Source organism: Tenrec ecaudatus, chromosome 3 (genome assembly GCF_050624435.1).
Source record: "Tenrec ecaudatus isolate mTenEca1 chromosome 3, mTenEca1.hap1, whole genome shotgun sequence".
Lineage (NCBI taxonomy): Eukaryota > Metazoa > Chordata > Mammalia > Afrosoricida > Tenrecidae > Tenrec > Tenrec ecaudatus.
In genome coordinates, this window is record NC_134532.1 from 96,904,039 (window position 1) to 96,931,329 (window position 27,291).

The 27,291-nt window shown below is 37.2% G+C and overlaps 1 protein-coding gene across 4 annotated transcripts in view; it reads right to left on the bottom strand.

Annotated features, from left to right (window-relative positions):
• Nucleotides 1-27,291, bottom strand: part of BLTP1 (bridge-like lipid transfer protein family member 1) — a 222,041-nt gene that overhangs the window by 14,797 nt on the left and 179,953 nt on the right. For all 4 annotated transcript variants that reach the window (XM_075543854.1, XM_075543855.1, XM_075543852.1 and 1 more), the window contains 14 exons: nt 27,152-27,214; nt 24,588-24,841; nt 23,757-23,972; nt 22,457-22,637; nt 21,428-21,524; nt 19,492-19,653; nt 17,591-17,730; nt 16,374-16,575; nt 12,239-12,439; nt 4,587-4,766; nt 2,575-2,712; nt 1,893-2,150; nt 880-1,030; nt 82-239 (listed from right to left, as the gene is read on the bottom strand). In XM_075543854.1, coding sequence (XP_075399969.1) covers nt 82-239; nt 880-1,030; nt 1,893-2,150; nt 2,575-2,712; nt 4,587-4,766; nt 12,239-12,439; nt 16,374-16,575; nt 17,591-17,730; nt 19,492-19,653; nt 21,428-21,524; nt 22,457-22,637; nt 23,757-23,972; nt 24,588-24,841; nt 27,152-27,214 — 2,401 coding nt within the window. The remainder of the gene's footprint in view (nt 1-81; nt 240-879; nt 1,031-1,892; nt 2,151-2,574; nt 2,713-4,586; nt 4,767-12,238; nt 12,440-16,373; nt 16,576-17,590; nt 17,731-19,491; nt 19,654-21,427; nt 21,525-22,456; nt 22,638-23,756; nt 23,973-24,587; nt 24,842-27,151; nt 27,215-27,291) is intronic.

Below are 27,291 nucleotides of genomic sequence, written 5' to 3' on the forward strand. Positions count from 1 at the left end.
CAAAATCAATTTTCAAAAACCCTTTCTGAATGTAATTTTTTGAAGATATAATAAACATATCAGTTTTAAAATCCAACATACCAACCATCTCCAGAGCATTGACATCTATGGTCCCCCCAACGACGCCTCCTTTAGAGTCTAACTGTGATCTTCCCAGACCGACAGACATGCTAATCTCACGATCTCGATTACTTCCCACTGACAAGCGACCTTGACTCTTCAGACCACTAGTGGTCCAACTAAGAAAATGAAAGAGGTTATAATTAGACACTTGGGTACCAATGTTGTCAGTTTATAACAGATGATTTATATTAAAGGTCAAATTTCACTGAACAACAATAAATTTCTTATCAAGACATGTGGAAAATGTATGGATATTAACATTGAAGAGCCTTTGCTCCCATCTAGAAAATTAGTTTTCCTTCTATTTAGAGAAACATATATTTTTTTACTGCTCTAAATTAAAATATCCTTAGGATTTAACCATTTATAAAGATAAAACAATTTATTAGTTTTATTTACTGTTTTTATTGTCTCCAACTATTTAGCATATAAGTTTTGAGTTGCTTTACTGCAAAAGAGAAAAATACAGCTCATGATTAAACATTTTTATTTGCCTAAGAATGACAAAGTAATAATTTATAAATTATCAAGGGTACATGAGAGGGGAGCAGAGAGGAAGGGGGAAAATGAGGGTCTGATACCAAGGACTCAAGTAGAAAGCAAATGTTTTGCGACTAATGAGGGCAACAAATGTACAAATGTGCTTGACACAATGGATGGATGGATGGATTGTGATAAGCACTGTACAAGTCCTCAATAAAATGATCATATAAAAAAGAAATGATCATGATACATTAAAAAAAAAGAATAGCTTACTTTGTATTCCCCATTACATTACTCATATTCATTTGAACATTTAACTGCTTCAAGTTGATAGCAAATACGACAAGTGTTTCCCAGGGTGCCCCTTGTTGGCTTGCTGCTTTGTTTGATTTGTTAAAAGGAGTTGATGTTTTTGAAAGTGAATCTAAATATAGAAAACTCAAATAAGTATTCATTTACAAAGATGTCAAACCAATTACAATGAAAAATGCAGCCATCACTATAATCAAGAAAATAAAAATATATTATTAAAACCTCACATTTAATATTTGGCATAGTTTGTCATTAAAATAATAGCTACCATTTATTGAATGCTTAGTAAGTTCTGACCATCTTACTTCTTGAGAGCACACAAAGTTTTATGTAGTCTTCATTTTATATTAGGAAACACTGAGGTGCATGGGAAATAGCACAGATAATTCATCACTGTGATTTTCTTAATAAAGGAGATTATCAGAGGTATGCTGCTAAATCAAAGGCTCCAAGGCAAGGAGAATTCTGAAACCCCAAGGGTGGCCGGGCTGCCCGTCTTCTGTGCTTTATGAATCTATAGTACGGGGCTATCTTGAGTCCTCTACTTGCTGATTATACTCTAACCTTAGCTTATGAAAACAACAACAACAACAAAAACAACAAACATATCATCTTTTACTTGTTCAGGCACATTGCTTGAAACATAAAAGTATTACAAATATACTGGCTGAAAAAAATGGCTGAATACAAAGATCAACATCCTCAGTACGAAACATCTTTTAGTACTTGAACAGCGCTGTAGGTTTTTTGCCCCCCTAAAATAATTGCACCAAATGGAACAGACTAACAAGATGCTTATTCCCTTCTGGCAATTCTCTTGTGCAAGGTTATGAGACATCTCGTGATCTTCTGATAGCAATATCTTAATTTTTGTTGTTGCTGTTTTAATGATCTACTATTGGGACAGAAATCTGAGTGTAACAGATTTAAATTTTGTTCCTTGTGTATTTACAGACTACTGAGAGCACTGTTACCTCTTCGAGGAACTGAAGAATCTGACACACTCCTTGATCTTATGGAAGCTGGAGATTTTAGGCTCTGTGCCGCTGTCCCTGGTGACATGGTGCTGCTTGTTATATGCTCATTGAACACATTAGGAGACTGAGGCATGTGGGTGAAGGAGGCTGACTGACTGGGTTGCTCCCAGGTCCTGCAGTAAGCTTTTCTTGATGATTCAGGAGAAAGGTGCTGGTTCACCCCTTCAATGGAATCAGGTGTCCCTGGGCCAGATGCTGGCAGAAAAAGTAGGAAGAACAAATAAGGCCAAACAAACAGGGAATAATCATTGTGATATAATAAACCCAACATGCTCCATTTACCATTTCACATCAAAAGTTGCTTCTGGTTCTCTATTTGGTGATGATACAGCAATTTACAGTTTTCAAAGTACATTCTGGCATTTTATTTTATGTAAGTCTCAAAAGAAACTCCACGAGGTGGGAAGGAAACATACTCGATTCGTATTTTACAAATGAGGCATCTAAATGTAAGCAGGCAATGCCAGCAAGAAGGTACAGTCTCTCAGTATTTTCTATTTTCCACCCTGGACTATGATTAACATGTTCGGCTAAATGTTTTGCAGAAACAAAGAGCAATCTGTGTAGAAGTGACTCAATGACTTTTTAAGGAGGGATAACTATAATTACATCAACTTACTTGGCAAATTTATAGTTTGGTCTCCCAGGAAAAGGCGTCTTGCAATACTTCTCCTGTACCAGGCTCTTGGAAATGCTAGAATTTCACTGAGTCGGCGCATGTCATATTTAAAGGAGGCAGACCCTATATCACAAACAGCTGAGACATAAATCCATTCTGTTAGAACTTGGAACAAATCTACAAAATCATTAATATTCTCACAATTTAGGTATTATAAGATACATAGCTAAATTATGTTACAGTTCATGAAATACACTTATCAACATAAGTTACAGATTATGGCTGGCAAGTGATACACTATGTTCTGTCCACAAATTAAAAAACTTGAACATTTTAACACTATTAGAATCTTTTTTCATTTCTTGCGGCCAGGTTGGAATTCTATTATTACTTTATCATGGAATCCTCAGAAAGGTTTTAAAAGATCTGTCTTAGAGTCAGCTTTCAAATTTAACACAAATAAAGAACTCAATTTAAAAAATGCCTTCTCAAATGACGAAAACAAATTATCAGGATGAACTAAGACAAACTTTGAAAAGGAGTCATAAATGAAATAGCCTGTGACCAGGCCGACTCGAGAAGCAGCAGTGAATTTTCAGTCTAAGAGCACTCTGACAGGATCCGCTGAGAGCACTCTTCTGTTCCCGCTCTTTCAACGGTTTCTCCCGCCATTACTTCTATAGAATTGACTGCTCAATGATTTTCACAACGAACGTGTCCATTTCAGGCTGAACCCACTCCCACACAGCCTGGCCAACAACTATTTACCTCCCAGGCCATTCTACCTGCCAGGCATATAGTCATTTCCTTATTTTTTTTTCTATTTAAGTTAATGGTATTTATTCTCAAGCTTGTGGTTTCTTATCTCTCTTTGGAAACCAACTCCTCTTCTTTTTTACTTTGAAACTTCAAGTCTTCATTTCATCTTGCCAGATTTATTTTAACAGCTTTCTCAAGCATCTTTTGTCGCTCATCTTCTATGCTACCATCAACTCTCTTTCTAAAACACCAATCTGAACAAATCACCTCACATTAAAAAAACTTCTAATGGCTTCTCCTTGCCCAAAGGTGATGAGCAGAGCCCACGAGAATGCTGCCACATCTACTTCTCGAACTTGGGGTACAAGACCCCACACTCTGCTCCTGATCTACTTCCCCAGCTTTAACTCCAGCGGCAACTCTTTTCCTCTCTCCCGATCAACTCAGTACAACCAGTGAAACAGCTAATGATGCCTCCACCATAAGGAACCAGAAGTATATTTTAAGAGCATAATTCCTGGGGCTTCTGTGCCATGTTGCTATAGCTGAGAATATTTTTACTCCATTTTCAAGGTCTAACCTAATTATCATTTGCTTTTTGAAGTCTTCTCTAATCTTTCAAAGAGATGGCATTTATTATTTCCTCTTCTTTTTTAACTCCCCCATTATTACATTTATTATACTGCATAACCATTTTTCTACACATAAGACCTTGTGATATTTATGCTGCTTCCCCTTAATTGCCTAGCAAAATACCCGGCACAAGTTCACTGTAAAATTCAGTCTCAATGTATGTTTGCTGAGTTCTCTGTATTTACTATTCATATAGTTGTTCAATTTATAATTATGGAAGTTTACACTCATATAGTTCTTTAAATTTTTAAAAAATATTTCCCATGCATTTAATTTTAAATAATTACAATGCAAAGAAGAAGAAAAGTGAATAAGTGATTTATACATAGTCATTCAGCTACTTTTAAAGCTAGGGATATAAAGATACAACTTAAGCCTTTCTAAGACCAAGTATAGTGTTTTTGGAAAAAACCACAATTCTGTGATTACAATGGATATGTTTTGGCTCTTGGGCGATATTTAAAACATTGATCATTTGACTCTTATCTCTACTCTAAAAAACAATTTATCATCAAAAGATTAATATTTTTAATGTATTTAATATATAAACTGCTAAATGGGAAGCCACCGTTTAACACTGAAAAACAACATTTTGATTTAAAAACTATAAAATCAAATACCAGATATATTTATTAATGTTGTATCCATTTTGCTTGCAGACTTGCTTATAGATGGACTTTCAAAAAATGAGGCACCTCCTGAACGCCTTATGCGAGACAAACTCACTTTTACGAATTCAAGATTTATACTGAGGGAATCCTTTCGACCAGTGACTGAAGTAGGTTCTTCATCCATATTACCTTAAAACAAACAAAAAATTAAAAACCTACATAAATGTACATATACATACAACTAGCATTAGAAAATTAGCTAATAAACTGAAAAAACTCCATCCATGAAATTCAAGGAGAATAATCTTAAGAAACACTACAGTTACTAGCAAAACTTAAAGAAGTTCCATTTCAATACCTCAGGGACAAACACTAGAATCAACGTGGAGTATGTGTTTTAATTATTTATGTATGAATTAGTCAAGAGCACTCACTAAATATCAAAATCCTATATGCTTAGAGTCAGATTCACAACAACCAATGGCAGTCTTTTTCAACTCATCAATGCCTGGGCTTTCTATCTTCATGCATTTCCTTTCAATTTTGACTACTTCAATTCTCCTGCAGTGATATTTCATGTACTCCACAGTCTGATTTTTAATAGATACTCAGTTGTTTGTCCTGATTTTGAAAAATGCCACATCAGCAAAAGAAGGTGTTGAAAGCTTTATCCACATCATTAAGAGTAATGGCCAATTTGAATATGGCAGTCAAACAAAGAACTTCAAAAAAGTCTATAAAAATAATGACAGCAATTCCCAAAAAGAACATTTCATGCTCAAGGGAACAGTAGACCAAGAACCAGTGAGCATAATAAACATATATAAACCTAATGAGAGACCTGCAAAACTTGTAAATCAAAAACTCCAAAGGATGATAAAAGAGATCACAGGCTCAACAATTATAGTTGGTGACTTCAATACACCACTCTGAAAAATGACAGATCATTGGGAAAGAAATGCAACAAGGAGGCTACAGATCTAAATAGCACAATTGGACAACATGACTTGATATTTTCAGAACTTTCCACCCACATGCAAAAAAATTCACATTCTTTTCAATCCCTTGTGACACATATTCAAAAATAGACCACATGCTGGGACACAAATCGAACTTGAGTAAATTCAAGCACATAGAGGATATACAGACATCTCCCTCCAATCATTGCGCCATAGAGCTGGAAATTAACAGAAGGATGGTGAAGAAAACAAGGGCAAACAATTGGAGGATGAACCATTTCCTATTGCAAAAGGAGTGGGTATTGACCCAGATCAGAGATGAAATCAGGAAGTTTCCAGAAAACAATGAGAATGAAAATAGGATGTACCAAAACCTGTGGGAGACAGCAAGGGCATTTATCAGAGGAAGGCTGATACAGAAGAGTCACAAATAGACAAGTGGGATATACTGAAGATAAGACACCTGTGTACATCAGAAGAATTCACCAAGAGAGTAATAAGAGAATCCACCGACTGGGAAAACATCTTTAGCAACAACACATCAGACAAAGGCCTTATTACTAAAATCCACAATACTTGGCAAGTTTACAGTAAGAGAAAAACTAATTGCCCACTGAGGAGGTGGGCAAAGGACCTCAACAGAAGTTTCACAGAGTCTGAAATCCGAATGGCCAATAAACATAAGAGAAAATGTTCCCGATCTTTAGCCATAAGAGAAATGCAAATCAAAATAACTATGAGATACCACCTGACACCCTCAAGGATAGCCCAATTCAAAAAATCAGAAAGCAACAAGTGTTGGAGAGGCTGTGGTGAGATAGGAACTCTCATCCACTGTTGGTAGACCTGTAGGTATGTACAGCCACTATGGAAATGGATTTGGCGATTTCAAAAACAGATAGAAATTGAGCTACCCAGCAATCCCCCTCCTGGGCATATACCCTGAAGAGGCAAGAAACAAACCATGGCCAGACATCTGTGCTCCAATGTTCACAATTGCAAGGAGTTGGAACCAACCCAAATTCCCATCAACAGACGAATAGATTAAAAGACTGTGGTACATACATACAATGGAGTACTAGGCATCACTAAAAAGCAGGATGAACGCATGAAGCATATCGCAGCATGGGAAGAACTGGAGGAAATTATGTTAAGTGAAGTAAGCCAAGCACAAAAGAACAAAAGGACAAGTACAATATAAGACCACAGAGGGAAATCTTGTGTCTTTCTTATATAAAGAAAAAACAGAAAAGTAAATGCAAAAGGGGTACAGGGAAAAAGCTACTGTATACAAACACTCCAGGGGTGAGGTCCAGGTAGTATGGCAGGGGCAGACCAAATCCAGGGGTACATATGGTAGCCAACTTAAAAGAGGGGGGGAGAGGAAAGGGGAGAGAAAAAAAAAAGGTATGGGATGGGGGAAAAGGGCACAGACCCACCCAAGGGGAGGGTATTGTTTTTGTCTTCACAAACAAAGAGGGACCAGACTTAAAGCCACTGCCAGACAAATGCAGTATGCAGGCAAGGAGTGTGGAGTCAGTGGAGGGGGCTGAGGGCTTGGCCCCCATACCAGCTACGTGGACAATTGGCCTTCACCTCAGAAGAATTTACTTTAGAGGATGGCACTGAAGCTGCTAGGGGACAGGGGCATGTCTGATCAGAGCACACAGGAGGAAATGAAGGGGGAGGAAGAGAGTGGTGCACATTCTGACCCACCAGGCCTGGAGGACGATATCTCTGCTCTGAACAGCCAATGCACAGACTGGACCATATGCCTGATCCCACTACGAGACACACTGTCTCTTGCTGGCCCAGGGCCCTAATAGGGACAACACTGGAGACTCAGTGTCGGGATTGGCCCGGACTGACCCCGCGACACTGAGGCAAACCACTAAAGGCATGCAGCAGAGCAACCATGGGATCAGAGGAGGGAGCCCCCGAGGGAGTACAAACGACAGACTCTAGGGTCAGAGCATGGTACACCTTTGGACCTGACTGAAGGACACACCTAGAGATCAAATATCAGACCTTGATCTATTTACAGGGTTTTTTTTCTTTAAATTTTTTTCTTTTAATTAATTTATTCCTTTATGGGTCATTGGTTTTCTTTTTTGTTGTAATTGCTGTGTTCCCATTTGTCACCTATCTTGCTGTGGCTTGATTTTTGGTGCATATTATTATCTCTACAGAGCTATCTAGATAAAATAGACTGAATGAATAGTCTGGAGGAGAAAACAACAGGACCAATGGTTCCAGGGGGACACGGGAGAGGGGGAAGAAGGGGTAAGGAGATAGTGCTGACCAATACAGGGACAGGGGAGCAACAAGTGATCCAAACTCAGTGGCAAGGAGGGTGTGAAAGACCTGGTAGGGATTCAGCAAGGGTAATGTAACCGAGAGAAATTACTGAAACCAAATGAGAGCTGAGCATGAAAGTGGGACTAAAGGATATTAAAAGGAAATAGAGGACAGAACTAGGTGACAAAGGGTATTTATAGAGGTTTAACTATTGGCATGTACCTATGTAAATATATTTATATAGGAGGGTGGGGATATAGATCTACGTGCATATATTTATAGTTTTAGTATTAAGGCAGCAGATGGACATTGGGCCTCCACTCAAGCACTTACTCAATGCAAGAACACTTTGTTCTATTAAATTGGCATTCCATGATGCACACCTTTCCGACATGATTCCTGAAGACAAATGTGTACAGAAGAAAATGTGGTGAAGAAAGCTGAGAGTGGCCGGCTATCAAAAGATGTAGCATCTGGGATCTTAAAGGCTTGAAGATAAACAAGTGGCCATCTAGCTGAGAAGCTTCAAAGCCCACAGGGAAGAAGCACACCAGCCTGTCTGACCATGAGGTGTAGAAGGGACCAGTTATCAGGCATCAAAGAACAAAATATCGTATCAGTGGCTGCCACATTCCTGATACAATCACTGTTGACAAACGTGTACATAAGCAAATATGGTAAAGAAAGTTGATGGTGCCTGGCTATCAAAAGATATCAGGTATCAAGCATCAAAGAACAAAAAATCATATTATTGTAAATGAGGGTGAGTGCAGCATGGAGACTCAAAACCCATTGGTAGGCAACTTGACCTCCCTTTACTGAAGGGTTGTGGGGAGGAGATGAGCCAGTCAGGGTGCAGGGTAGCAATGATGAAACATATACCTTTCCTCTAGTTCTTAAATGCTTCCTCTCCCCACCAACCCTCAATATCATGATCCCAATTCTTCCTTAAAAATCTGGTTGGACCAGAGGATGTACACTGGTCCAGACAGCAACTAGAAATACAGGGAATCCAGGACAGATGACCCCTCCAGGACCAGTGGTGAGAGTGGCAATGCCTGGAGGGTGGAGGGAATGTGGGGTATAAAAAGGGAACTGATTGCAAGAATCTACATATAGCCTCCTCCCTGGGGGATGGACAGCAGAGAAGAGGGTGGGGGGATAGTTTGGACAGTATAATATATGACAAAATAATAACAACTTATGAATTATGAAGGGCTCATGAGGGAGGGGAAAATGAGGAGCCGATATTAAGGGCTCAAGTAGAAGGCAAATGTTTTGAGAATGATGATGGTAATAAATGTATATATGTGCTTGACACAATGGTGGATGGATGGATTGTGATAAGGATTGTATGAGCCCCCAATAAAATGATTTAAAAACATTTCAAAATCTATCCTATACACTATCAGTGATAAGATAATATCCTAAGCCTACAAAGTAGATCACTTATTATGACAATTATTTAAATCATGTGCCAATCACTAATGTCAAATATGGAGAAACTGAAGGTTTTTTTTAGCGTTTGCAATTGAAAATTGGCCAAATAGTAAATAAAAATGAATTGATAATTATTAGTCATTAGAACATGAAAGTTGGACAGAAAGGAGGATCAGAAGTTGTAAAATATGACCTTGTTGATATAAATGATACCGAAAGTCACACGATCAAACTTTCATGGGAAATACCCTCTTTTCAAATAACATCAATGATAACTACACACACAGAACATACAAGAATAAAATTGAGTACCTCTGTGGAAACAGATGATGGGAAGCCTCAGTAACATCAGAATACGACCAGAATAACATCAGAATACAGAACAGTCTATAACTGTGGCAATTATGAGACCAAAGAAAGGAAATTGACTATCTCTGTGAGAAGAAACTTTGTCGAAGTTCAATATCATCAACCAAAACAAGGTCAGGGGCCAACTGTGGAACACCTATATACTGCTCATAAACAAAATGAAATTGAAAGTGAAGGAAATTGAAACAAGTCCATGAGAGCCAAAATATGACCTTGAGTCTATCACACCTGAATTTTGAGAAGATCTCAAGCACAGATTTTACTCACTGAACACAAATAACAGAAGACCTGACGAACTCTGGGATTAAATCGAGAACATGGAACAGGAAGAGAGCAAAAGGCATCATTAAATAATGGGCGCGAAGGAAAGGATCGAGTAGATGTGAGGAGAGCTCTGAGACTTGCTCTTGATGGAAGAGCCGCTACACCAAATGGAAGAAATCATGAAGTCACAGAGCTAGCGGGAAATTTCAAAAAGAAGCTCAAGAAGACAAACTATTATAATGAAATGTGCAGAGACCTAAAGTTAGAAAACTAAAAAGGAAGAACACACCCAACATATCTTACATCAAAATAATAAATGAAGGAAAACTTCAAGCCTCAATTTTAAATATCCGATTTTATGGGCAAAACGTTTAACGATGCAAGGAACATCCAAAGATGATGGAAGGATTATACAGAAGCACTGTGCCAAAAAGAGCCTGTCACCGTTCAGCCAGTTCAAGAGGTAGCATCTGATCAAGAAGGAGAAGGAGAAGTCCAGGTTGCATCGAAGGCTATTAGAAACAAGGCTCTAGAAATAGATGGAATACCAACTGAAAAGTTTCAACAAGCTGGTGAAGCACTGGAAACACGCACCCACGCCAAGAAATTTAGAAAACAGCTATGTGGCCATTCCAAAGAAAGGGGACCCAACAGAATGCAGTGTTTATCAAATAACTGCATTACTATCACATGCAAACAAAATTTTGCTGAAGGCATTTAACAATGATTGCAGAAGTACATCTACAGGGAACAGCCAGAAATTCATCCTGGATTCAGAAGTGGACATGGAACACGGGATATCACTGTTGATTCCAGATGGGTCTAGGCGAAGAGCAGAGAATACCAGAGAGATGTTAGTCGGGTTTTATTAACTATGCAAATGAATTCAATTGTGCCGATCATGATAAACTATGGAAATTCCAGAACACTTCATTGTGCCCACATGGATCCTACACACAGACCAAGAGGCAGTTGTACAAACAGAACAAGGGAATACTAAAAAACAAAAACACACAAACCTTAATCAAACCAAAAACATCTCACTGCTATTAAGTCAATTCTCTCATTAGGAAAGGTGTGTGACAGGGACTGTGTCCCCCCACGTATTTATTTAACCTGTATGATGACCAAATAATCCAAGAGACTGGTCTATATGCAAAAGAACTCAGTATCAATGTTGGAGGAAGGCTTTGTAATAACATTCAATATGCAAATGACACAGCCTTCCTTGCTGAAAGTGAGAGGACTTGATTCACTTACTGATGAAGATCCATGATTGCAGCCGTTGGTATAGACTGCAACTCAATGTAAAGAAAACCAAACTCCACGCAACTGGATCAGTAGGAAACATCATGATAAGCAGAGAAAAGATTGCATTTTTCAAAGAGCTCATCTTGTTTGGACCCAGTCAGTGCTCATGGAAACAGCAGTATCGGGTCACTCTGCTGCACAGACCTCTCTTACAGCACTGAAGAGCAAGGATGTCATTTTGAGGACAGGTGTGGCTGACCCAAGCTAAGGCATTTTCAATCACCTCATGTGCATGTGAAAGTTGGACACTGAAAAAGGACGACGGCAGAAGCACTGATGCACGTGAACTATGGTGCTGGCACAGAATGTGAAAAATCCCACGGACTGCCAAAAGAACACACAAATCTGTCCTGGGAGAAGTACAGCCAGAACGCTCCTTAGAAATGAGGATGGTGAAACTGTGTCTCATGTAATTTGGACGTGTTATCAGGAGAGAGTAGTCCCTGGAGTAGTACATCACACTTAGTAAAGAGGAAGAACAATGTAAAAGAGGAAGACTCTCCAGGAGATGAAATGACATGGCCACCCCACCTAGTAACAAAGATAAAGGCAAACAGTAATAACTGCATGGACTTTTAATAGTCCAACTGAATTTTAAAATGCTAATGGAATTTATATACACTATATAAATAACTGTCTCATTTTAAAGTAACATAACCTTAATACTTTAAAATGTTACCATTTATAGAGTATAACTTATTATACTCTATAGGGATTTGGGGAAAGACATTTAAATATTTAGTAACATGTAACCTTTGATAAGAAGTGAGATATCTGTGTTATTTATATGACCTATATAATGTTCTACAGTGTTTTATTTTTATGTAACTAGTATACTTGAATCACTTATTTTGGATTCTTAATTATTTGGTAGAGATATGTAGACATTATCAAAAAAGAAAATATAAAAATGTTCAGATTGTGAGTTGATCTGTTATTAAAGCATCATGGGTTATTTTAAAAATGAACTCGTAAAAGTATGTGATAAAGTTGAAAAAGCCATAAGCATGCTTGGTATACCCAATCCTCCCGATCCAGGTGTGAGTGCAGAAACAGCAGATTTTTGCTTCCCTGCTCCGTACGGATGGAACACATATAGGGAGAAGTCAGACATGCACGCAGTGAAGCTCAAGCCAGAGGAACTGCTGCTGGGGCTGGTCAGATCTGACTGACTACTGCTGTGTCGACTTCTGCCCAGAGGGCTGCCTAATCCTGATGAACCTACAGCAGACACAAGAAATCCAAAAGATTTATAAGCTACAAGGAAATAAAATAATCCCTGTTATTATTAAATTCTCACAAACCAAAACAAAAACAAATGAAAATACTCAAAACTTCAAAAGATCAAGATTAAATCCTTGAAATAAAAAGGAGGACTTCAATTGCCTGTTTCAATGATTTTTTTCTATGCAAGCTAGGGTTAAACAATACTCTGTTCATCTGTAAAATAATTACTGATATGCATGTTTGGTCAGCGCTATGATCTATTTCTTTCCTCCCTTGCTCCAGTTAAAGGAGGCAGTGGAAGAGGCTAAAGAGTTGGAGCTAAGTAAAAGAGGAAGCAGAATATACTGTGCAAAAATACAGTCTATAGTTGGAATCCATGTTTTAATATGTTTAACAATAGAGCTATTATGAAGGATGTAAATGCCGAAAGGAAAACATCGCTCAAAGCGAGTTATGTTCACTTATCGGCAACATATTGGGGGATTGCCAGGCTAGTTTCAAATGTGTTTTATAAATATTTTATTTTGCTGATGATAACCACCATATCTATCTCAAGCCCAGATATCTTGGATACAAACATCACAACTGCCTGTCTGGAATCTACCCCAAGTGAATTCTTATGTTCCCTTAGACCCCTGAAATCTGATTTTCTTCCAGTTTCCCTCATGTTTAATAAGTGACACTTTGTTGCAAATAGTTCAACAAAAGCCCTTCAACTCCTGACTCCCTACCACACACTCTATCGCCACATGATTTCTATATGTGACATATATATCAGTCTGTCCACTTCCCACAGTCTTCATTGCTGCGAGTCTAGCCTAAGTCTGGTAGGTGGCAATAGCAAACGCTTTCCCTCCCTCCCTCTCACTATTTTTTTATTCCCAACCAATCGCCATACAGAAGTTGGCCGGGTGTTTCACAAGTGTGCGTCTGACCAAGTCAAGTCCTCTGCTTCACCTTCAGTGAATATGGCTCATTAACATGGCTCTTCCCCTCTCTCAACCTTTCTCATCTACCTGTTGGTGCTCACCATGCTCCTTTTTATTTTTGTTTCTTTGATTCTTGTTGCTTTTCAGTTGTGAAACTCCTGTTTCATGAATTTTATAGCCTCTGCCTGGAGCTCTATAGGGCCATGGTGGCGTAGTGATTATGTGTTGGGCTGTGATCTGAAAGATCAGCAGTTCAGAACCACCAGCTGCTCTGTGGAAGAAACACAGGGCTTTCTACTCCCACAGTTACAGTCACAGAAATTTTGGGGGCAGTTCTACCCCATCATACAGGGTCACTGTGTGTTAGCATGGTTATGGCATGAGCAAGTATGAGCCTGGAGCTCTGGTGGCATAATGGGCTATGCATTTTGAGCAGCTAACCACAAGGTCAGCAGTTTGATCCCACCAGTCACTCTACAGACTTTCAGCTCCTGTCAAAATGTAGTCTTGCAACTCATGGAACTGGTCTGCTCTGTCTTATAGCAGAACTGGGGGCAGTGCTTCATTCTGTTGTACGTAGGGTCGCTATGAGTTGACCCTGACTCAATGGTCCCCAACAACATGAGTAGGAATCAACTTGATGGCAGTGAGTTTGGTTTGGGTTTTACCTGTATGTTCATATTCCTAACTCTCTGCTTGGCTATAACTCATATTCATCTGTGTCTCATTTCCACTTAAAACGGTTTCTCCAATTCAGTTTAATTGCATGTTAAAAAAGGACCATGTCTTTTATGTCCACATAATACTCAGGATATAAAATCCTGAGAAAGAGTAAAATGTATCTAATGCTTTAAACACTCTAGCTTTGAGATTTCATTAAGAGTTTATCTTAAAGACATTTTATATTCAAGATACGAAGATGTTCATTATATTATTTACAAAATAAAATGCTAAAACAAACCTCATGGAATTCTCAAATATATGATCCAAAAGACAGAATACTATGTAGCTACAGAAAATTATTTTAGAAAAGAATATTTAATAATTTGGGACAATATGTATAATATTTAAAAATTTAAAAGTTACAGCACAAAAGCCACATATTTCTATTTTGCTTGGAAAAAAGATAGTATTGTTACAAGCAAGCTGGAGAGTAGAAGCTGATAACATTAAATTATGATTTTTTTAAAGGGCATTATTTTTATATTAATTCTACTACTTTTGCTTTTTATATCCAATATACCAATTCTTTTAACAATCTACCCGGTTTCTTAAAGATATTTACTAAATATTTCTCATTATAGTTTTGATCTCTATCTGGTCTTTAGGGAAAAATGGCCCAGAGTTTTAATACACTGAAGAGTGACTCTTTCATCCAGGGTTATCAGTCGTGTTTTAAAAACCAAATGCCATACAAAACATTTGGGACAGCTAACAAAATTTACCACTTTAAAAATATTGGGTACAATTTAATTCAGGTTTATAGGAAATTCTTCCCAGATAACACACTCTCCAAACTCACTGCCACGGAGTCATTCTGGTTCACAGACGCCAGCATAGAATAACAGTGTAAAATACAGCATTCAATAGTACTTGAACCTGGGTATTACTGTATGACTTTTACTTCACAGTGTAGGAGACTATACAGGCAAGCAGACAACAGAATTCTATCCAAATGCCCTTCATTTAGAAACACAATCTAAAGAATATTCAAGTGAATATAAGATATACTAGAAACTTTGATCTAGTGTACATATTTTTAAAATCATTTTGTTAGGGGCTCATACAACTCATCACAATCCATACATACATCAATTGTGTAAAGCACATTTGTACATTCATTGACCTCATCATTCTCAAAACATTTGCTCTCCACCTAAGCCCCTGGCATCAGCTCATTTTTTTAAAATCGTTTTATTAGGGGCTCATACAACTCTTATCACCTTCCATCCATACATCAATTGTGTAAAGTACATCTGTACATTCTTTGCCCTCATCATTTTCAAAGCATTTGCTCTCCACTTGAACCCTTTGCATCAAGTCCTCCTTTTTCCCTCCCTCCTCGCTCCCCCCTCCCTCATGAGCCCTTGATAATTTATACATTATTATTTTGTCATATCTTGCCCTGTCCGACGTCTCCCTTCACCCCCTTTTCTGTTGTCCATCTCCCAGGGAGGAGGCCACATGTAGATCCCAAAGCCCATTTGTCGGCCACTGGAGATCCCCTGTAGTGTAGATTTTAAAAATATACTCATTTTAAATACAAATACTCTAATTCTAAAGTACAGCTGACCTTTGAATAACATGGTTTTCCACTTAATGTGTGACTCCACTTGTTCCTGCCTGAGTTTGCCCCTTCAGTGAACAGCACATTGAATAAAAAGTGATCCCGTGAGGTCCTTGAATGTTTTCCATTGTGTTTAGTGCTACACTGTAAACCTTAAAGTTAACACTGTGGAACCCGTACAAAGTGCCATTAATGCTAGAAGTGTTCCCAAGCAGCAGAGAAGAGTCATGGCATTACAAGTAAAATTGAACTGACTGACATCTGTCCGAGTGGGAAGTCTAGCTCTCGTTGCATGCCATGTCGGATAACTGAATCCAGCATTAGGACTGCTGTAAAAAGCAAGGGGATTTGCAACGCTCTCATTGCATCTAAACCTTGCACTTTTGCGAAACCTTTCTCTCTCATCTTGAAAATTCGGCTTTTATGTGGGTACAGTATATAATAGATACAACATATAAAATGTGCTAATCAACGACTTATGCTACTGTGGGTAAGGCTTCTGGTTATGAGGGAGCGTTTACTAGTTACATTTTGTGGAGTGAAAAGTTACAGGTGGATTCTCAACTGTGATGGTGCTCTTTACCCCTGTGTTGTTCAACAGTCAACTAGTCTTCCATATCCGTTTCATAAAAAGCAAATTCATTATTATTAAAATAGCCTTTGTTTTTATATGATATTTGGCTTTCTATCAGAAGATTCGATATTTCCATACCTGGAATTCCAGTTTTGTTTATAGAGGCCTTTGTTCCACTTAGAGAAGCATTACTTGCGGGGGACACAGCATCGGCAGCACATGCAGTCCCTAAAGTCTCCAGCTCTCCTCGGTTTGAAGAGAACACTAAGTCGAGGGACGGCAGCTTCAGCATGCATTCCACTCTTGATACCGGCAAGCAGCTGAACTTGATCTGGGAGGGCTGAAAAGAGAAGAAAGCCACCAAAACATAAAGTTTCTAGGAACTGGATGGCTAAAAATGTAATACTGGATTCTAAAAGTTACATTTAATTTCCATTTCAGTCCACACAGACCAGAGTTCTTATCAAGTTTACTTGACACTAAACAGTGCTCTGTGTTTAATGTCCTAGATTCTTTACTTCATAGGAACAGACTATAACATGAAACGATGTATTAATAAAATGAAATTTTTGGGACACCATTTCTGAGTGAGATTTTATAGTTTAATATTGTTTATACTAACACATGTGCATAATCAAGTCCCTTTATCTTAATTGTTATAATAATGAAAACATTTTCATAACCATTAATCTATCATCAATTATGTTTCCACACACAAAATAGTATAAAACTCTCAAAGTCTAGACTGAAGTAATTTGGCTAAACTGATGTATACACGATATTTAGAATAAATGATCAGTAATGTCTCTTTTATCCTCGAAATTACAAAGTTTTAATTAGGGGTAAGGTAAACCCAGAAGTTTGAGTATAAGTAATGATTTCTTAACAATAAGTTGCATAAAATAGACTAGATTACATATTCTCATAGGTCAATTAATAGAACTGAATTTAAGAATGAAAGATTAAATATTACACAACTCTCAGTAGTAATTCAAAGAAACGTAGTACTGTGATGCTATATCTCAACTGTACAAATTTTATATCTGGTCATTCAATCTGTGTCATTTTTATATCAGCCTAGAATGGATAACAAAGTCAAGAAATGAAAATTACATACTGATAAAAAGCAAAACTATTTGCTTTTCTTTCTATCGCTAAAGTATGAAACCTAAATTTTGATAACCAAAAATCTATAAACCTTCTCAACAGAAAGGTAGATATAAAGAATTTATATTTCCTTCATAAATGTCTTAAGGGACATGAACCTCAGGTTAAGAAAACTTTAAAGAGCAATATTATTGAAAATGCTCCAATCTACTTAAGAATAGTAGAAAAGATTGAATGAAGTATATCACCTGAACTCGTACATAAACCACAACATCTACAGGGAAGGAAGAGTAAGCAGATGTTGAAGATGATACTAATGATGTTGTTGATTCTTCCATTGGATCTGGTAGGTCAAAATGTCCCATGTCTTCATCTTGCGAGCTGACAGCTATTAAAATATTCAGAGTTTTCTTATTAATAAAAAGAGAACTTGTCTATATCATTATTAAAATTATTACAGTAAAATGTACAATTTATGACAATGACTTTTTCTTTCATTACACAGTCAGTATCTTTTTTTGTTGTTACTTAGGTCAGAGGTTTAGAATACCCATATACATTTGTTTCTATATTCTAGAAAAAAAATTAAGATAATATTAAAGGTGTGAAAGATTTCATTTTATATGGGTCCACAATGAGCATTCATGAAAACGGCAGTCCAGAAATCAGTCCAAGCGCAATTTACTGTAGTTGGCAAATTTACTGCAAAATATTTTTCTAAAATGTTAAGAAATAAAGCTGTCACCTTGATAACCAAAGAGCACCTGACTCAAGCCATGTTATTTTCAGTGGCTTCATATGCATGTGAATGCTGGCCAATGACTAAGAAAGGCCACAGAAGAACTGATACACTATTATATAGTATTGGCAAAGAATGTTGAGTGTACCATAACTCAAGATCAATGGCGTGGGGTCAGTTCTGACACCTAGTGGCCCTACAGAACAGAGTAGAATTGCCACCTGAGTTTCCTAGATTAAATCTTTATGGGAGTAGAAAGCTTCATATTTCTCCTAAGAAACAGCTGCTAGTTTCAATCTACTGTGGGTATCAGCCCAACACACAGCCCACTATGATATCAAGGCTCCTTGCATATACCACTGACTGCCAGACGGGAAAACAAAATAAAACTAATCTGTGTTGAAAGAAGCATAGTCAGAATGCTCCTTGGAATGGTGAGACTTCATCTCAGTCACATCACACATGTTATCAAGAAGGACCAAGACCTGGAGAAGGATATTGTAATTGGTGAAGTAAGGCGTTAGTGAAAAGGTGGCAACAAAATGGACTGATTTTGCCACGGTGGCTTTAAACATAACGATTCTGAGGACGCTACAGGAGGGGCAGTCTTTCATCTGTTGTCCATAGGGTCACGAGGAATCTAAACTGACTCAACAGCACCGACCACCACCAATACATCTTTTCCTGTTCATGCTTCGTGCTTCTCCCTCTAACGTCAAATGTCCATAGTGTACCACAGCAGCTGTGCTTGCCCTAGCAGTCTTATCCGATGGAGATTCCAGTCCTAGGAAGTACTCACCAGTAGGATCTTGGGTAATTAAGAAAATAAGACTAAAACATCTTTTCAAACTGAGTTTTAGTTCTAAGAAGCCTTTTTTATATATGTACTTTCTTCATCCAAACATCATTTGGGTTCCAAACATTACTCATGATGTACGGCCTTCTGTCTATGTCATGCGATGCCTGAGTTCCTATGCTGTTGTTTCAACCTAAGCTCCAGATTTCCTGGAACAGATGTAGCACAATGGTACTAACCCAGCAGTTGCTCCAGGGGAGAAGATGAGGCCGTCTGCTCCAGTACATATTTCAAGTCTCAGAAATGCAAAGGGGCAGTTCTACTCTGACCGATAAGGTAATTCTGAACTGCGATGGAATCCATGGCGGTCAGTTTTAGTTTGAGAGATGAAGAAATGTTACTTTTGTTATTTCCCAGCTGTGGCCTTGGGTAAATCACATAAACACAGGGCTTACGTTCCTCATTCATGAATGAGGACTAGTCCAAGGTATTTTCAGTTCTATAATTGTTTTATGTTGATCATTGAGTGTATCATATGAAAGCATTAAGAAATTTTTCTAAGTAAAGGAACCTAAGATGTATGTGATGAGAAACAAGTATAAAAAGATGCTTACCTGTATAATTCCTTTCAATTGGTGTAATTGGAATTGTTTCCAGGGCTTTTTCCAGAAAGTCTAAAAGGCAGGGACTAATAACCATTTCTTCTGGCAACGACTGAAGTGCTACCCAGGCGTATAACTTGGCTGTTTTCACTCCGCCACTTCCTTTTCCTTTGGCTAGAACATGTGTAAATGCAAGGGACATTTCGTGGAATTAGTAAATGGGGGCCATGACACATAAGAAGATAATCTTGTGAGAAATTTGAACCATGAGATACTTGATTCAGTGAAACACTCAATGCCTATAACCATACAGGAGAGCAGTGAAAGCAGCACGCTGACAGAAATGATGCGCTGTTAGAGAACAAAGGTGACAAATGATGTCTAGCATATATTTAATCCCACTTGCTCTAGCTCAGAAACTTTGGCCCAGTGTTCAACTTCATAATTTGCTAAGTCACTTTGTAGTATTAATTGTCCATTTTAGAAGACAGTAAACGTGTCCAACGATGCTTTGTGTCAAACGAGGAAAAAGTCATTATTTTCAGGCTTTCCTATTTTCTTACCATTTGTTTATACACGGCTCCTACCTCAGCTGGCATCTCTCCTACGCATTTCCACTTCAGGAAAATGAGAAGATTAGCTAGCTTTGACATAGGTTTATAACTCCGACACTTACAAGTTGTATAAATGTAGACAAGACATACACTTCTGTGTCTTATCTCTCCTCATTCACAATATGGGGTTAATTTTTATCCTGTAGTAAATGGACTTGGGTGTGCCGTGTCAATTGAAACATGAAATAAAAATTACAATGGGAATTCAAAATGTATGTGGAAAAATGGAATAAAAAGATAAAAGAATATTTCCATGAGCTTTTACAAGGCCCCTCCTGTTAGCCATGATTTTATGATAATCATTGACTTTAACATCTGAATATCAAGTTCCACCTCTCAAATGAAGCTTTTTCAAATAGTTCTTGCCAACCCTGATGTTTTCTTTTTGGAAAATGTACTATCTATGTAAGGCCTCCATTGATCCATTTGTCCCCTGGTATTCACGTTCAGGTGCGCCTCTGTCCCACAGTGAATCGGGCTGACCAGTGTCACCAATGAGATGGAAGCAGCGACATGCAACTTTGGAGGCTAAGCTATAAAAGATACTGCGACTTCTGTCTTGGTCTCTTCTGAAGGGAAATCGTCATGTCATGAGACCACTCATGCAGTCTGTAGAAAGGCCCATGTGGGGAGGAACTGAGGCATCAGCCAGCTAGTCATGTGACTAGACCATACTAGAAGCCATTTTCCCATTCCATTCAAGTGCTCATCGACTACAGACCTAGCCAACATCGTGAGCGCAACCTCCTAAGAGACCTTCAGTCAGATTCAAGTAGCCAAACTGCTCCTGAATTCTGGTCTGTGTCGTGGTTAGAAATCACCATGTGTTGGAGTAATATGTTATGCATTAATAGATAATTAAGAGATGTTGTTAATCCAAATGTATTCTCTGGAAAGTTGAAGTTTAGTATCTCTATCACAACCTCTTGAAGTTTGAACTATCACAACCTCTTGAAGTACAAAATCATCCTTTTCTAAATATATATAGCCATAAACATTTAATTAAGTTAGTGAATATTGAGTTTAATAACTGATGATCTAAAGTAATATACATTTGTTAAAGTAGTTGGTCCACACTTCATATATAACTGTTATATAATTGTTATGAACAAATCTAGGTTCTTTCCTACAATATTAAAAATATTAGAAAGTATAAATAGAGCAAGTAGGTAGTGACTAAAAATTACGAAGAAAGTAATGACAAAAATAGAGTATATTCTCCTGAATACCTGAGGGAATAGGTGGGGGTTGGGGAGGTAGTAAGGTGTTAGTCTTGCTGTGGACAGTGCAAAGTAAAGGAGGAGAAGGAGGAGATGTTGCACTATCTTTCATACCATACAGCTTGGATTCTTTAGAGAATGTTCTTGGCAAGGAAGATCCTCTGGATGCATTAGGTGAGTCAGTCTTTAGAGTCTTGGAATTGTAATGCAACTGTATTAAAACAAATAAATTTTTGATTTACAGTTGAAATTTACAATTTATGAAATAAATAAATTTACTACAAAATAAATTTAAAATTTACAATTATGCACATAAGGGGAAAAATAATCTAGAGTGGTAGACATAACACTAGTCCAAGAATTAGAAGGCCCGGTTGTAGATCTTTCCAGTTAGTTTTGTAACTTGGGCATGTTTGCTAGCTTCCTTGCATTTTTCAAAATTAAAAAACCCATCTAGGTATTTTTAAAGGTTTTCCAGCTTAATTAAAATTCTAGGATCCTGTAATTCTATGATCTAAAAATAAACAAATAGAGCTGCTCAATGAAATTACACTAGAAAAGATTTGGTATGTTGATGATAAACACCAATGTGTAAGGAAGGATCCTGGTGGTGGTGTGGATTAAGCACAAGTTTGGTGGTTCAAACCTACCAGTTGTTCCTCAGAAGAAAGATGAGGCTATCTGCTCCTACAAATATTTACAGTCTCGGAAACCCTAAGGAAAAACCACCATATGATTCTTTTAGGGTGCCTCTAAAAAACAAAATCCATTGCCATCACCTCATCTGGTTTGTTTGAACCACTGACCATGCAGTTAGCAGGCCAGGCCACAGGCACTCTAGTGCTTAGGGAGTCTCAATATCTGGTTTGAAGGAGAAGGGGTGGAAGAGGAACACCTACAACTATGTAGTAAGTCCCTTCAATTAGCCTTCATTTTGTAGCTTCTTTCTGCCAAACATTCACGGAAAAAGAGGTATAAGGGAAGTGACAACCTGCAATTTGAATGTTCTTATGTTAAAAATATGGCTCTATTAGAAAAACGTGACAAAGTCTCATATTTAATGTACTAGGCAAAGGAAGAACAAACAGGACAAAGTAAGCGATACTAATAATCAAAACTCTTACTCGACAAGTATGGTTTTACCTTAACATCAACTCCAGGAATGTAGAACACTGTTGTTTCCAAGTCCGCAGGCTTCGTCTGAAGGGAGGATGGCACTTTTTTGCCAGTCATTAGATGGGTGGTAGAAGCATAGTTCGTCTGAAACTTCTTCTTTTTAGAGGGAGAATCGTGATCTAAGCTCCTAGAACTTCGATCGTAACTTCTGTGAACAGAAAAATGTTTTGGCATCAAAAAAAGAAAAACTGATTTCTTTCAGTCTGTCCTTCACTGATAAAGTTGAAAAAATAAAGTTGACCACTACTCTAAGCTCATTTGGCTAATGTCTTGCACTAATGCTTATGATCTTATACTATCTATGAGAGTTTCAAAAAGTTGGTGTAAAAAATTATATTATCTTTTAATGCCATTTTCCCGCAAACTTTGTGAAGATCCCTTGTGTAGAGCAGTTAAACCTTTATTCTTCGCTAATTTCATAACTGCTTCACAAAATGTCAACATATTAAGTTGAAGCTTGCTTAAACAATTGATTATGTTGTCTAATGTAAAATATGAAGTGTATTACAGTAAATTCACATTCTTTTTATCGTCATTATTACAGTTGCAAGAGAGTTAACTCAGTTAAAAAGTCCTTTCATCTGCTCTCTTATAACAGCATTATTAGACAAGCCCACAGACAACACTTAATTATGAAAAATTCCAAACATTTACAAAATAAGCAGGATGTTAGGGTGGGCCTTCATCGATCACTGTCAACATTGCCATTCTTGTTCTATTTAGATCTCCACCTCACCCGACTCCCACTTACTCAATTATTTTTGTATCTTCACTGTTCTTTTTTAGATTAGGAAAGAAAAGGAAAATGAATTAAAGAAAAATTTACCTTTTAGTAAGCCTGGCTATTTTACCATCAAATGGAGACAGATTGAACATTATAGACTCTCAGTTGAAAGTATTACCTAATCTTATTCCTTTATGAACTTATCAAAATTCAATTATTGTGATATATGTATTGTACTGTTTTTAAAATCTAAATAAATAAAATTGTATAAATCGATTTAAATCTATATATTTACTTAATTACAAATAAAACCTTAAGTCATATGAGTGCCAACTAAAAATATTATGCCAAATGATGTCAAAGGAGAATTTTAAAGATAAAATTATTTTAATTCAGTCTACAATCAGACATCAATCAATCAACCATTTCACGTATGATTACATCTGTATGTGGGATATGAAAAAAAGCTTGTAACTTTATGATATCTGAGTAATATCTCCAACAGAAGAAGTTACATTTACTCTTTTGTCCACCTATTCTTACCTTCTCAAGCTTATATCATCATGCTCCTGTAGAAGGGTAGTTGGGTGAAGTACACATTTTCCGCTATCAATCTCAACCCGTATATCAAGTTCAAAGTCAATATTTCGTTCTGTAGTTGTACCACTTAGACTTCGGTTGACTGGGGCTGTTGGCCAACGTTCTGTAAATAGCTGATGAACAGCAGCAAACCCTGTTGCTTTTTTACGAGATGCATGTCTAGAGGAAGAATACAGAGAAAGAACTGGTTACCACATTGCAATAAAATAGTAAGCCTATATAATAAATTATTTTTCAGTATGTTATAGTGGGCAAAGATCTAAAGTAATTGATATTGTTTTAATAAATTCACACAAGCCACTCAACCAGCTCATACTATCTGAGATTTTCAAAATTAAGATGATATCATCATGATTATATATCTGAGGTTTTCAAAATTAAGATTAGTAGCCACATTTTATTCAACTGCTATCTACTGAGTAGCATACAATGTGTTAGGTGCTGCGACTGGCCCAGTCACTGCTATGAAGAGTTCAAATATACCAAGACATGCACTGCATTTTATATTTTGAAGGATAGCTCCTTTCCTCAAACTGTAAAATTGTAAATAATACTGCCCAGATTTTATTAAGAGTAGACCAAGAAACGAAAGGAAAAGATGCTATAGTAAGCTAACACTGAGCAAAATATTTATTCATATAACCATGAATACACTTCTCTTAACCTCAGCCAGGAATTACACATTAAGCCTGTCTCCTGAGAATATATAACACTTTGGCTTAGTTCTGCATTCTGAAAACCAATCTATGATCTTAAAACAGAAAGCCTACTCACGAGGGTTTTCGGTAAATATAAAACCTTTCTCTCTCCTGGTCCTCTTCCTTTTCGTCCTTCTCAGAGTCTTCGCTGGAAGAAGACAAACTGTCATCCCGTCGCCCTTCCTCAGGCTGCACAGGGATGCTTGGCGGAAAGCCTCCCGGGGTTCTGGGAGAGCTGAACACGGAGCATGACCCTTCACTGGCAGATGAGTAGTGGCAGGGACCATCCACGGTTACTGACAGAAGGTCCAGTTCCGTCTCTTCTGGAAACTGATTGTCGGGGGGGGGGGGGGGGGAAGAAAGAACTTAGGTTCATGGTTCTAGCCCTTTATGAAAACCATTTTTTAAAGGAAAAATATAGCGTTAAATATTTGTAAGTGTTCTCAGAGTTGAATTTCCTCACTATGAACTGAAAGAAAGGTCAGATTTATGAGTGCATAAGCTGGCACACCAAGGAAGGAAGCAGAATGTCAAACCACAGAAAGTCACACCACGGACACACAAAAATCAGGGTGACATTCATTTTAGAATAACACCTATAATCCTATTAATTAGTACACATTGACTTTCTTGAAGCAAAAGTTAAACATGCTGTGAGAATAAAGAAAATTATGTGATTAATTATAAACCAGAATGATAAGCATAATTAGTGACCAAAGAACATGCAGTGTCTGTAGACTGTATTGTTATCTCCTAATACTCAGGGATGTTTTCTGTAGATATATCTAACAACCCCTAATGGAGTGAAGAGATGCAAAAATAATTGAGTATTAAGTATGTATCTCTCAATGAAACCTAAAAGGTTATATTTTATAAAGTGTAAGGTGCAATGTAATGCAATTATTTTAAACTATTAGATGCACAGTGTTATCCTACAATCCAAATTCAAATATTTGCAGAATGTGTTTGTTCTTTATTTTATATAAATTTTAATTTTCAGATCATCTTTAATTTTTAAAACTTGTGGTAAAGGTTTATATAAATGATGTTTTTTACTTTTGCTTTTATATGTAATCTTTTGAAAAGCACAGTACTGTTGTTTAGAAATAGAACAGGAGTCAATTCAAACATTAAGAACTGAATTAGTAATGCACTATAAATGGTTTTATTTCCAAGGTTTTTTTTAAAGAAAGATTATGTCTGTTAGGTTATTATATAATTTGGGTTCCAAAGCAAAGTTCAATCTGAATTGACCATAACTACAGATATGGATTATGACCCTCGCTTGAGAGAGCAGAGAAAGGGAAATAAGAACTATGTGGCGCCATCTCAGTGAGGGGTCAACTAGGCCCACCTGGAAGAAGTACAGCAGCCCGTGTGACCCAAGAACTGTAAATGATTATAAGCAAATCCAGAAGAGGGAATTGTATCACAGCCTAAATTCTGAATACCTCATTTGCAGAAGGCTCTGGTGAAAGGCCAAAACCCATTCACAGTGCAGACTAAGCCTTAGGTGAATCCCCTCGGGCCATGGATAAGGGATGGGGCAGGTCTTATGATCAGGCAGAGTGCATTGTAGGAGGGATTACTGCAGTTGTACTTATGTCAAATGTGTCATCTTGTCCTCTGATCTTCCACTTGATCGGATGCATAACTGTTCTAACTTTTAATATTTTTAATTGATGGTTTTCACGGGTTTTTTTTATTTGAGCTTTGTTTTGATTTGGTGTGTTTTTCTGCATTGCAAACCCAGGAGAGGTAAACCTACAGAAACACTGGACGAGCAGTTTCAAAGGGTCCTGGTGGCAGGGGAAGTGGGCAAGTGTGGGGAGCTAACAGTGATGAGGACGAGGAGGAAGACAGGCCCTGGGTTGACAGTGGTGATGGTGGCACAACTTTCACGAATGTGATAGAGCTAGGGAATGAGTGATATGTTGTTTGTGAGCAAAACTGTTAAAAAGAATTAAATTAATTTTTTTAAATGTGTGGAATAAACACGTTTTTTTAAAAAATATAATGTGACAGAAAACTGCTTAACTAAGATAGATAAGTTCATTTTTCCATTATAACTTATATTTAGGAGAAATATTTAGCTTATAAACAATGTTAATTCAACTTGTGAGTAGTGTGGCATATTTCCCACACTGTTTTGAACATCAGAATAATCTTAAATGATCTGTTTTTTATTCATGCTTCTTTATACCAGTGACTCAAAAGAAGTAACTTTATTGACTCAAAAGATGTTCTGAATTAGACATTGGTTTCAACTACTTCAGTAGGACTGTTTTATAAAAAAAAGACTCATTTTATGATTGAATGTTTAAAAAATTTTCACAGGGATTTGGCAAGTAACTATAGTAAGTTCTAGTTTTTGATCTGGTGACCTAATGCAGTCCCTGTTATTAATTTTAAATATTAATATTAAATTATAGAAAAGTATAATATATGCATGTAAAGGATTATAAACTATATATTATGAAAAAGATTCCAAATAATTACAAACTTTTTCATTAAAAAATATCACATACAATATTTTGTAATCTGAATTTAGTTTGAAACAAGAGAAAGACAATTTGAAAGCAGATTTTCAGGACAGTTAATTAGTTTTAAAGCAAAATTTATGTTGTTTTTAAAAAGTACCTGAAAATACCCTTCCCCAGGACAGCTGGATTGTGGTGTACTTCCCCATACTGTGTTTTTCAACTTAATCCAAATGAAAAGAAAATTGGGGGGAGGGGTAAAACAAACTCATGAATAAAGAAAAACAACAAAAAGCTAAC